Raw genomic sequence first — 12973 nt, 5'->3', positions numbered from 1 at the left:
TTCTTCTGTCCCGCAGTGCTGGAGGAACAGGCGTGCTGCTGAACATTGATAAGGTCTCCAGTCTTCTGGAGCAGCAGGGCGCTGAGGCTCAGGTGCGCGGTCTAGTCGACTCAGGCTGGTTTCTGGAGAGCAAACAGCAAAAAGTTCCAGACTGTCCCGACAGTGCCTCCTGCACCCCTGCAGACGCAATCAAAAAAGGGCTTAGGTAAAGTACAAATGAAAGCAAAAACTAACCATATGATTTTGTTACCTCACATTGCTAGTTTTGTGGTGAACAATTCATCTGTGCATGTCATTAAAAAATTGTTTGCTCTTGTAATTGAATTCTAAAAATCCACTTCGTTTTTTTTTTTTTTCATTTAAATTGTCAGATAAATTTCATATAAATAATTAAATACGTTGTCACACCTTTAAACATCACACTTTTTTATGCCTGAATATTTTAAACTCCCTTGAAATTCTCAGTCACAGGCCTTAAAGACATGCAAATGACAAACATTTACTCTATTACGGTTAAACTTAGCAGTGACTCAACAAATCATTTGTGTTCTGTAGCTCCTTGTCGCTTCTGCATCAATATAGCAATGTGCTCATCTGCAATAGTCACATCGCAGAATCTGCAATGTTGAGTCTGAATTATAATTTAAATGGGCTTTTAAATTGTCAGTTCAAAACATTAAATTCTCTATCCAAAAACATTTTTATTAATCGTCAGTTATTTTAATACATTAGCATGTACAAATACAGTCTCAGCTATACAGGAGGAAATAATGGGAAATATACAAACAAGTAAACAAGATAATACAGTCAGGCTAGGAGCTAAATATGCACAATAGAACAGAAAATCAGGAGAAGTTATTAATGTATTGCCAAACAGGTGTCCTTAGCTGCCAAAAATCATCAGACTTTAGGTGAGTTTACAACGCAATCTTAAATTCGTAACTTTTGATTTAGTAGCTAATTCGTATGAATTCGTACGATCTAATTCGTACAATTTAGTACGATTTGCTCATCGCCCAGTGCCGGTTGGGGTTAGGGGTGGGGTTGGGTGCCACGCCTCCTTTTTAAAATACCTTTTTGTACGGCTAAACTCGCACGAATTAGCCACTAAACTGACAAAATGTAAAACACTTATGCTTTCTCGTGAGATCAGGCTGGAGGTTTTTGAGTGGAAATAGCGTACATACTTAAGACAAGCACATTTTAAAGGAGGGCACCTGAGGAGATGGCCATAATAAAAGTATACATTTCTTTGCCAGATAAACCACTATTAAAAACAAATGCTTGGTGTGAAAGTGCAATACATTCTCTACTCCACCTCAAAAACTGTTTAGAATTGTATGTAAAATATACAAAGGGAATAGTAAGGGAACTTGCTACAGCATTAGAAAAATTGGCAACTATTGCTTTTTATACTGCAATATTTGACAGTTGTTGATGTGGATTGGAGAACTGATTGATTGTATTGATTGAAAAAATGGCTTAGTTTATGATATTAATTCAGCAGTAGTTATGTAAAACATTTGCGCTAGTTATGTTATAATCAATGAAGCTGCTAAATGATTAATTTAATTTCTGCACTGTTTTCAACAACACAGGCTTATTAGAAATGCGTGTCTAGGGCTATATTTTGTGCGAAATAACTACAAAGCAAACATCCTTCAGCATCCGTTTGCCTGAGTCTTTGGGTGAAACAAATGCTATGGGCTGTATGACCCCAACAACTTTACTTTTTGAACTACAGCTAAATAACACCGCAGTTTTAAGGACATTAATTTTCCTTTGGCTTGAATGAACTGCAGAAAGAACAGCGGCAACTATTCCAACATATGTTTTACCAACGCAATCTCATGGCAATTCGTAACTTTTTGATTTAGTAGCTAATTCGTATGAATTCGTACAATCTAATTCGTACAATTTAGTACGGTTTGCTCATCACCCAATGATGGTTGGGGTTAGGGGCGGGTTGGGTGCCAGGGCTCCTTTTTAAAATCGTACATTTTCGTACGACTGAACTCGTACTAATTAGCCACTAAACTGACAAGACGTAAAATACTTACGTTTCCTCATGAGATCAGGCTGGTTTTACACAGCGGATGCCCTTCCAGCCACAACCCAGTACTGGGAAACACCCATACGCTCTCACACACGCAGTCATACACTACGGCCAATTTTATTTACTCAATAAACCTAGCACGCACATAAACTACGGACAATTTTAGCTTACCCAATTCACCTACAGCTTGTCTTTGGACTCTGGGGGAAAACTGAGCACCCGTAGAAAACCAATACGAACATGCAAACTTCACACAAAAACAGCAACTGGCCCAGTCAGGACTCAAACCAGCAACCTTCTTGCTGTGAGGCGACACAGAATGGTTTTCACAGGACGCAGCACTTAATGAATAAAACAAAAACAAGTCCACAAGCATGTAATAAAAGTAGGTTTAGGTGAACTAAAGCGCTGTACATTAATATTATACTATCTGAAGTTCACTACAAGTAAACATTTAATACAGATAATACTACTTAATGCAATTCCATTTTAAAGGGCTGACCAAAAAACTATTACTACTGCTTTTATTGTTGCTTTTAACTCTTAGGAATTTAACTCCACGATGAGCACTGTTTAATTTACTATCTGATGATATCTTTGGTAGATTGTGGAATGGTGTTGTTCCGGAAAAGTGTAAGCAGCAGTATAAAAGAGGCGAAGATTGGCACTGCTTTTTTGGACACAAGCTGTACTCCTATATAAGTGGTGAGAGTATGCCATCTGTGTGATCTAGATGCATTGTTTAAAGAAGTGGATAGTGCTAATAATAAATGATTCCTTCAAATAACAGATGATGTGTCTCTTTATAGCTCCGCTGTTTGTGGTGCAGTGGCTGTTTGACGAGGAACAGTTACGAGTGGAGAACATTTATATGGGCAGCCAGTCTCTGTCAGAGCAGCAGTGGACCTACATGCAGAACCTGGGGAAAGAGTTAAAAAACTCTCTCAAAGACGTGACGTGAGTACATGACTGGAACTACACTGTAAACATATCCGTAAACTAGCAGTTTTACATATTTTGTGATTCATGTCTTTATTTTTTTTCCATATATTTATGCTTTTGAGTTGCATAATGGGACCTCGATCTTTCTTCCAACAACTTTTAACCTTAAAAAAAATGAAAAAGTGACTTTTATGAACATTTTTAACAGTTTAAAGAGGTTTTTGTCCAAGTTTGTGTTCTATATTACGCTACAAAAACTTTGTAATAATCTACCAGTACATTTTCTGTTATTTTACAGACGTATCTCTCTATATATTACTTCTTATACATTATATTATTTCAATCCACCAAAATGTCAACAAAAGTCACTTTGTTAAACTGTAGAGTTGAATTTTCCACATAAAAAGTCAACAGAGCAGAGATCATCATCCCAAAATGCAATTAAGAAATATAAATAAACAGAAAATGCAAAGAAAGTACAGAAACTGTTTATTAACAGATATTTTTTTAGCGTGTTTATATTAGTATGGTACTTATGCTGGATAAATATGGCCCTGATCACACAGATGTTTCCAAACCACACTGCTTTTTTTGCATATATATTACCGAACAACCACCAATTCAGCTGTTTTGTTTTATTAAGAATTATCCCATGATCCTTTACATGAATTACGAGAGTAAACTGTAAATAACCAATGATGAGGTGCCATTACTTTCCTCACAGATCATCCATCCAGTATTAAAAGGAAACTTATTAGAATTACCAAATTACTTTCAGCAGATCTTTAATAACCTCTAAAATTCAAAACAAGTCTTTCACCAGTAATGTTATAAGGCTGGGAAAAAATAACGATAGAACATAGTATTGCATTATCTTTCATGGCAATACTTTATCAATACACAAACGCCCATATCTATTTATTGCCAGTATTATTGTACTATAGTATAGTATTATACTATTTGGCTGAATAATACAGTGCATACTTTCTATTCATAGCGCTTCACTTTTTCCATGTTTTTTTTTTATGTTACTGCCTTATTCAATTCATTTATTTCCTCAACATTCTACACACAATACCCCATAATGACAATGTGAAGAAAGATTTCTTGAAATTGATGCAAATTTATAAAAAAAAAAACAAAAAAAACTGAAAAATCACATGTACATAAGTATTCGCAGCCTTTGCCATGAAGCTCTAAATTGAGCTCAGGTATATTCTGTTTCCACTGATCATTCTTGAGATGTTTCAGCAGCTTACTTGAAGTTCACCTGTGGTAAATTTAGTTGATTGGACATGATTTGAAAAGGCATACACCTGTCTATATAATGTCTCAGGGCTGACAGTGCATGTCAAAGCACAAGCCAAGCATGAAGACAAAGGAATTGTCTGTAGACCTCCGAGACAGGATTGTCTTGAGGCACACGGCTGGGAAAGGTTACAAAGTATATTTTTTTGCTGCTCTGAAAGTTTCAATGAGCACAGTGGCCTCCATTATCTGTAATTGGAAGATGTTTGGACCCACCAGGACTCTTTCTAGAGCTGGCTGACAATCTAAGCTGAATGATCGGGGAGAAGGGCCTTAGTCAGGGAGGTGATCAATAACCCGATGGTCACTCTTTCTGAGCTTCAGTGTTCTTCTGTGGAGAGAGGAGAACCTTACAGAAGGACAACCATCTGTGCAGCAATCCACCAATCAGGCCTGTAAGTTAGAGTGGCCAGACAAAAGCCACTCCACGCCTGGAATTTGCCAAAAGGCATTAGAAGGACTCTCAGACCACAAGAAACAAAATTCTCTGGTCTGATGAGACTAAAATTGAACTCTTTGGAGTGAATGCCAAGCGGTAGCAGGCTAATACCATCCCTACAGTGGAGCATGGTGGTGGCAGCATCATGCTGTGGGGATGTTTTTCAGCAGCAGGAACTGGAAAACTAGTCAGGATAAAGGGGAAAGATGAATGCAGCAATGTACAGAGACATCCTGAATGAAAACCTGCTTCAGAGTGCTCTCGACCTCAAACCGGGTGACGGTTGATCTTCCAGCAGGACAATGACCCAAAGCACACCGCCAAAACATCAATGGAAAATTCCCAAACACTGGTGTGCCAATCTTGTGTCATCATATTCAAAAAGGCTTGAGGCAAAAGGTGCATCAACAAAGTATTGAGCAAAGGCTGTGAATACTTCTGTACATGTGATATTTCAGGCTTTTTATTTTTAATAAATTGGCAAAAATGTCAAAAAAATCTTTTTTCACTTTGTCATTATGGGGTATTGTGTGTAGAATTTTGAGGAAATAAAGGAATTTAATCCATTTTGAAATAAGGCTGTAACATAAAAGTAAAGTGTTGTGAATACTTTCGGCATGCACTGTATGTTTTTATCCTATTGTATTTTTTCCCTTTACATAATTGTAATATTAACTTTTTTGTTAGTTTGTTTTTTACTTTGTCCAATTTTGCTTCAGTATTAAGAATTGTGCAACTGAATGATTTTTGAAAGTGAAACCTTTAAACCAGATTTCCACCATTACAGGGTGGAAAAACTTTGGATATAACTATTTCATTTTAAATAATTGTGATTACAATTATGACCAAAATAATCCTGATTATGATTTTTCCCATAATTAGGATTAATTTGGTCATAATTGTAATCACAATTATTTAAAATGAATTAGTTATATATTCAACCTATGTACAGTGACGGTTGAAAGTATTTGTTTTTAATAGGAATAAATTTAATGTTTTATTACAGTCAACATGGTAAAACTGAACAATATTTTGCTCTATATCATATGTATACTAACAGTACTGTGCTCTATGTTGTTTTAGGGCCGTGTTCGCCCCCTCCTGTCTTTCCCACACTCTGATAACCAAAAGGTAAGGGCTCGCAACCACTTTAAAACACAGTCCTCCAGGGTGAGCTCATACGCCCGAATTGAACACTCATCCATCACAGTGCATTCTAGGTGTCACCAAAATGCCACCTCATGGTTTCACACTTAATTAATGACCCACTGTATGAGCGAGCAGCGGGACGGTTGATTTGTGAAGTGAACCATGAAACTGTGGCAGAGCACATGATGAGGTCAAACTTATAGCAGAGGCAGCTGCTTATCAAGAGACGGATTAGGCTTCTGCTGAAGGGGCATTAAACTGTCATTAAGTTAACACTAAAGCAGTTGCAGAGACAGTACCTCATAGAGCTGTACATCTGTAATATCCAATTATAATTATACAAATGTTGTCAAAAGTACAATAATAATGAATTACTTTACAAATGAATAATAGGATCTAATTAACTTAAAATTAGGGCTGAACAATATATAGTTTGAGCATCAATATCGCAATATGTGTAACCGCAATAGTCACATCGCAGGATTTTTGATTGTTTATTAAAAGATTAAAGGATAAAGATATGATTAAATATTATTTTATATTATGTATACAATAATAACCATGTTATTTTATGTTTGATTGTTCATTTTCTGTATTTCAATACTGTTAGACTCCCCAAAAAAATCATAAAGCACAGTATATTTAACATTTATATTTGCTCTGTCATTTTTTAAGCTTTATTGATTATATTTTATGCAGATGGACTGCATAGAAAAAGACTTGATGACCCTAGTTGATTTAATTAATTAAACCTTTCCAAATAGAGCTATTTAAATCATCTGGCGAAATTATATTCATATCACAATATATATCCAGTGGTGGAAAGAGTACAAGTGCAATTACCTGCCCAAAAATGTAGTACATGTAGAGTAAAAGTATCTATTGTAAAGATAATCTATTGTAAGATAAAGTTTGAGTAAAAAGTAACCCTTTTAAAAGTATTCAAGAGTAGTAAATATTACGTAGTAAAAAGCGCATCCGTTTACACGCAATATGTGCTTGTGTGTGAATTGAAAACAACATTCTGAAGTGAATTGAAAACGTAACATTCTGTAGTAAATTGAAAACGTAACATTCTGTAGTACATTCAGTTATGCTGTCTAAAATAGAGCTGCACAATATATCGTTTTAGATATTTATCATTTCAGCATTGATATTGCAATGTGATCATTCCAACACAATCTCACAGCAATTCGTAACTTTTTGATTTAGTGGCTAATTCGTATGAATTTGTATGATCTAATTCGTACAATTTAGTACAATCTGTTCATCCCCCAATGACAGTTGGGTTTAGGGGTGGGGTTAGGTGCCACGCCCCCTTTTTAAAATCGTACAATTTCGTACGACTGAACTCGTGCGAATTTGAACAAATTAGCCATTAAACTGGCAAAACGTAAAATACTTACGTTTTCTCGTGAGATCAAGCTGAATCATTTGTAATTGTCACATATGCAAGTATAAGGAATTTTAATTCTTTATTATAATTCATCATTTGCATGTGTTTTAGATGGCTGTGACTGTATAATGACCTTAAAAACATTCAGGCATACTAAATTGTACCAATTGTAACTTTAACAACAATTAATGCTAGACTCGGGAAATGAAATGATAAACTATTGAAAACTACTATGATAAAAATATAACTTTATTTCAATTGTATATTTTCATTCTTTTATTTAAAAAGCAAATGTCACACACATACTGTTTGCCATGGAAGCAAAAACTTTGAAGCTCAATATCTTAAAATCATTAAGAACGTGGATAGAACCTTATATTTTCAAGGTGACGAAGTGCCAAAACAAGAACATTTTCCAATCGTCCTTCACTGTACAAGATGTGGATATAAGTTATAAGCTAGTTTTCAAATAATCAAGTTTTCAAAGTCAAGTTTGCCATAATTAAATCTAAATCTTTGGCTTTCATGATTATGAAAAATAATAATAAATTGGGTCACATGCCTCTCCAAATTTCTCTACATTCATACCTCCTGAAGCCAGATTGCAGAAAAATCATCTAAATTGCCACATGATGCTTCATTAATTGTTATTTGTATTAATGATTGTTTAAAGCCTTTATTCATGTTTTTAAAAGCATGAAAGAGAATTTGTGCTGTTCTATGCATGCGCTATAGGGCTCAGGGCCATGCACATGGGGGTGGTCTAGTGGATAGAGCCACTGCCCCTCTGCCCTCATTGGGTGAGGTGCCCCTCAGCCTCAGGTTGTTGGAACATGTTGTAGACAAAAAAAAAAAATCCCCAAAAAACAATGTCTTTACAAAAAAGAAGACAGGGAGAGAAAGAACGAAGTGATGCTGCTAAAGGTAGTTCAACACTGAAAACATGGATTCAAAGCTCCAGCAAGCCAGCAGGTAAATCATTATATAAAACATTCAGCTGTGTTTGTCAAACTTTTATTTTTACTTAGACTTATATTTTCCATTATAATCACTTCGGCCTATAGGTGATACTAGTAATCTAAGCTACGACACATCACTTTATTAAAAGCATATCAATAGTAGGCCTATAAATAGTTTAAAAATTGTAATAATATTATTGTAAAAGTTAATATAAATTTATGGTGTGTAATACTAAATTATATGTGTAATACTTATTTTTCCATTGAAGAAGCAGGCTCAGAGAGTGAGGGAGAGACCACTGAGCATGAGCTTAATCAGACAGGTATAGCTGAGACTGTAACACAGAGTTGTAACACAAAGAAGGTAACACAAAGATAGATAGACATTTTAAAAATAATTAAAATATTGTAAATGGTTTGTTATTCATACTAAGATGAAACTGCCTCAGAGTCAACTCAGCAAAGTAAAGGCGATGGAGACAGAAAATGTTCAGATTGTCCATCCAACAGCAAAATATAGTTCCTGTTATTATCAGCAATGTGTAATTGTGAATCGCAAAAGATTAGCTTATTAAGATCTTTCAGGTCAAAAACGGTTTTGTTAAAGGTACAGGTAAATATAAAAATGTAAAATAGTAAATAGTTCTGAAATGATTACAGAGTGTACTGTTTTCTCTTCTAAGTGTTTTTTTATAACAACTGGAAAATGTGTATTAGCAAGAATTCGCCCGCTTATATTGCCCCTTTTTTTGGTTTGGGCCACTGCCCCTCAAAATGCCCACCAATGTCAAAAGCGAATCTACACCCTTGCCCAAATTTACATGTATAGCTAAACTGTTGTTTAGTAATATATTCCAGTTTCAGTTAATAATATATTATTGTTGATATTTTGACTATTATGGTCAAAATATTTAATAAAATGAACAAATATTATAAATCTAATGTAAGAGTATAGGTAAATTACACAGTTTGTAATTTTAAAGAACAAACTATACTTTTTATAGTAATAAAAACAGTCATTTTTAATTTGTGTTATAAACCCAGTTATGAAACGAGATCTTTAACTAGCACAATAGACCACATTGGGAAGCTTACATTTTTTGCACTCTTTTCTACACTTAACCACATTTGTTTTTTGTTTTTTTGGTTTTTAAGTCAGTGTTACTTCCTGTTCAGAAAACATTTTTACTTCCTCGATGTGACATTTCTGAATTAAACTGAATAAATAATTGGGTAAAGGTTTTATCATAGATTGGATTGCATATGAGGTTACAAATCAGACCTAATCAGCTTCAACACATTTTTTTTTCAGCAAAATTGCAAAAAAATATTAAAATTTGCACTTTAGCTGACAGATTGAAGAGAAGAAGATATTTAGAAAATTGTTGGAGGAAAAAATACTATGAAGGGCAAGGAGCACCATCAACCAGCATTCATTAAAATAACTTCTTTTGTGTTCAACAAAAGGAAGAAACTCTAATAGGTTTTAAAGAATTGAAGGATGGGTAATTAAATATATATTCTTAACAATCCATTTAAGTTCAGTGGCTATGTTTGCGATTAACTAGTTGCAATGTTTCAAAGTGCAATTGCGATTTGATTTTTTTGTTTGTTTGTTTGTTTTTTGTTTGTTTTATTCATGTCTTTTTAAAATTATTTTACTTAGTTAAATGTTTTTTTTTTGTTATTAATTGTATAAAAATATTATAGATCATACAAATGTTTTTGTTCTGTTTTGTGTTTATAAAATAAGTTATAAATAAAATATATACAGTTGAAGTCAGAATTATTAGCCCCCCTTTTAATTGTTTTTCTTTTTAAATATTTCCCAAATGATGTTTAACAGAGAAAGAAAATTCTCACAGTATGTCTGATAATATTTTTTCTTATTAAGTCTTATTCTAAGTCTTATTTGCTTTATTTCGGCTGGAATAAAAGCAGTTTATAGTTTTTTTTAAAACCATTTTAAGGTCAAAATGATTAGCCCCCGTTAAGCTATGTATTTTTTCGATAATCTACAGAACAAACCATCGTTATACAATAGCCCCTTTCACACATACAAAACTACCGGCAATTCTTCAGAAAGGTCTGTATGTGTGAACAGGCCCTTTTTGAAAATGCTGGTAAATTTGTTCCGGCAACTTTCCAGAAAGACTATTTGTAACATCATCGAAAATTTGCCGGAATGCTGCTCTGTGTGAACACAGAAGGAAAATTGCCGGAAGAGCGTGTTCATGATTAGAGCGCATTAACGCAAGACGTCTACTCCAGCCAATCAGAACATTCAGACACATCCACATCCGCACTGTTTATGAAAATAAAAACCTTTAAATATTTCTCCAGACACATTTAGCTGCTAGATGTTAGTCAGATAACGCTTTTATGTTCCTTCTTAATGCCAACTGTGTCAAAAATAATCGATAAAATGCTAATGACAAACCGCTGTTTATTTACCTTCAAGCTCTGCTTCAGTTGCTTGACGTGTGTGCACGTGAAGTAAACGGTGAGCACACACACATATTATGTACATCATGACATGCGAAAGTGTTCCTCCATATGTTTTTATCGCAGTTCACAATACTTATCCATCTACAGAGTTTGTAATGTAGTCAAGTGTTTACAAATGCAAGCGCGGACATTTAGAGGTCAGAAGCGTTTAGAGGTGTTTAATAAAATGTCTTTATATATCAGAGCAGAGCACTGAAGCTTCCGATATGTCATTCTTTTATCTCTTTTACAGTAACTGGACGGATTTCCAAATCAAAGGCACATCGCTCTCCCGTGCTCTGCAGTGCTGGGACAGAAGTTTTCAGGAGGCCAATAAAAACAGCAAAACTGCGCTCAAGGGCTGTCCCTTTCATCTCATCGATAACTGCCAATGGCCACAATGCAATCCGACCTGCCCGGCCCTGATTGATCAGGCCACACAACAGGAGATGACTTTGCTCCAGGTGCTAGCAAGTATGGGCCTGGACCTGCAAAAACTCGGCTTGGATGTAAGAGGCGACATTTCAGCTGGAATGGTCAGCAATGGTGGCTAAATTAACCTTAGTGCTCTTATCGACCCAGTTCACCTCATCCCACACTTTAGAGACTGTTCAGTGGCTTCCTCTCTGGCCACTTCCAGAGATGGGACTGGTTTGTCTAGTGAACATCTCACTGGATTTCAGTACCGACAAAACCGCGTTCGATCAACAGCAATGATTTCGGGGTCTCCAAGTGAGTGACTCTTTATAGTTAGACACAGTAATTGAATGGTTATCACAACTGCTAAAAAAAAATTACTTTAATAAGAGAACAAGTGTTTGAGTTAAATGCTGTCAACATCATACTTAACTAATAGAATAAAAAAAGAGCTGTTATTAAATCACAAGAGTGAGCATTTAGAAGGATGTTTTTTGTTTCTATCAGATTTTGGAAATATACAGTTGAAGTCAAAATTATTCGCCCTCCTGTGAATTTTTTTTTTCTTTTTTCAATTTTTCCCAAATGATGTTTAACAGAGCAAGGAATTTTTCACAGTATTTACTTTAATATTTTTTCTTCTGGAGAAAGTCTTAGTTGTTTTATTTTGGCTACAATAAAAGCCATTTTAAATTTTTTTAAAAAACATTTTAGGGTCAATATTATTAGCTCCTTAAGTAATAATTTTTTCGACTGTCTACAGCAGTGGTTCCCAAAGTGAGGGTCGCGGAACAATGACAGGCGGTCGCTTGGTGCTTTCCAAAAGTCAAATCAATTTTATTAAACACTTAGATTTACCGTATTTTATCCATAACCCACAGAAGATAAAAATAGTAGTGAATAGTTACATAAAAAAGCAACAACATGCATACAAAAAGCCATCAGCCTTTTCTCTTTTTTTTCATAGAATTGTGTGTTTACGTTAGATTAACAAGACAACAACAGTGTCAGATGCAGCAGATTGATTTTATAGCACCAGGTAAAACCTTTTGATTCCTTTATGACAATCAAATAAAATAAAATAAATACAGGCCACAACTGAACATTGAGGATGACTCTGATTAGCAGTCTCCAAAATTAAACCTAGAATAGGCTTGTGCTGAAAACATTGTCCCCACCAGTCTCATTATGGTGAGGTTAATATTAAATAAACTGATAATTAAATAACTTATTAATGCCTATAATTTATTAAATAAATAAATAAATTATAGCCGATGGTTGTTGTTAGACAGTTGAACTTTTTTTGTGTTGTCAATATTCTTGTGTGCAACATTTGTATCTTTATAACCACCTACAAGGATTGTGGGGGTCACGAGTCATTGGTACTGTTGTTTTGGAGGTCGCGGGCTGAAAATTTTGTAGACTTCTGATTTACAGAACAAACCATCGTTATATAATGACTTGCTAAATTACCCTAACTTGCCAAATTAACCTAATTAAGCCTTTAATTATACTTTAAGTTGAATACAAGTATCTTGAAAAATATCTAGTCAAATATTATTTACTGTGATCATGGCAAAGATAAAAGAAACGAGTTATTAAAACTATTATGTTTAGAAATGTGTTGAAAAAATCTTTCTGTAGACAGAAATTGGAGGGCGAATAAAACAATAATTCTGACTTCAACTGTACAGAACAGAACAATAAAACACTGCAGTAATTTTCCAAAGATCTTCAATACCTACTCTGTTGTATATCTTTATTTTTAGCAAGTGCATGCTGTTTGACATGATAGCAGATTTCGCAGACGAGTCATATAA

General features: G+C 34.6%; 1 protein-coding gene across 1 annotated transcript in view; it reads left to right on the top strand.

The window, feature by feature from the left end:
- notum2 (notum pectinacetylesterase 2) overlaps positions 1–11709 on the top strand; it is a 19293-nt gene extending 7584 nt beyond the window's left edge. The window contains exons 8-12 of the mRNA NM_001353872.1: positions 17–205; positions 2661–2761; positions 2866–3013; positions 5829–5876; positions 10990–11709. Of these exons, the coding sequence (NP_001340801.1) occupies positions 17–205; positions 2661–2761; positions 2866–3013; positions 5829–5876; positions 10990–11290 (787 nt within the window). The 3' untranslated portion in view covers positions 11291–11709. The remainder of the gene's footprint in view (positions 1–16; positions 206–2660; positions 2762–2865; positions 3014–5828; positions 5877–10989) is intronic.
- The last annotated feature ends 1264 nt before the right edge of the window (positions 11710–12973 follow it).

Source organism: Danio rerio, chromosome 6 (genome assembly GCF_049306965.1).
Source record: "Danio rerio strain Tuebingen ecotype United States chromosome 6, GRCz12tu, whole genome shotgun sequence".
Lineage (NCBI taxonomy): Eukaryota > Metazoa > Chordata > Actinopteri > Cypriniformes > Danionidae > Danio > Danio rerio.
The sequence above is the reverse complement of the archived record's forward strand: the minus strand, read 5'-3'. Positions and strand labels throughout refer to the sequence as shown.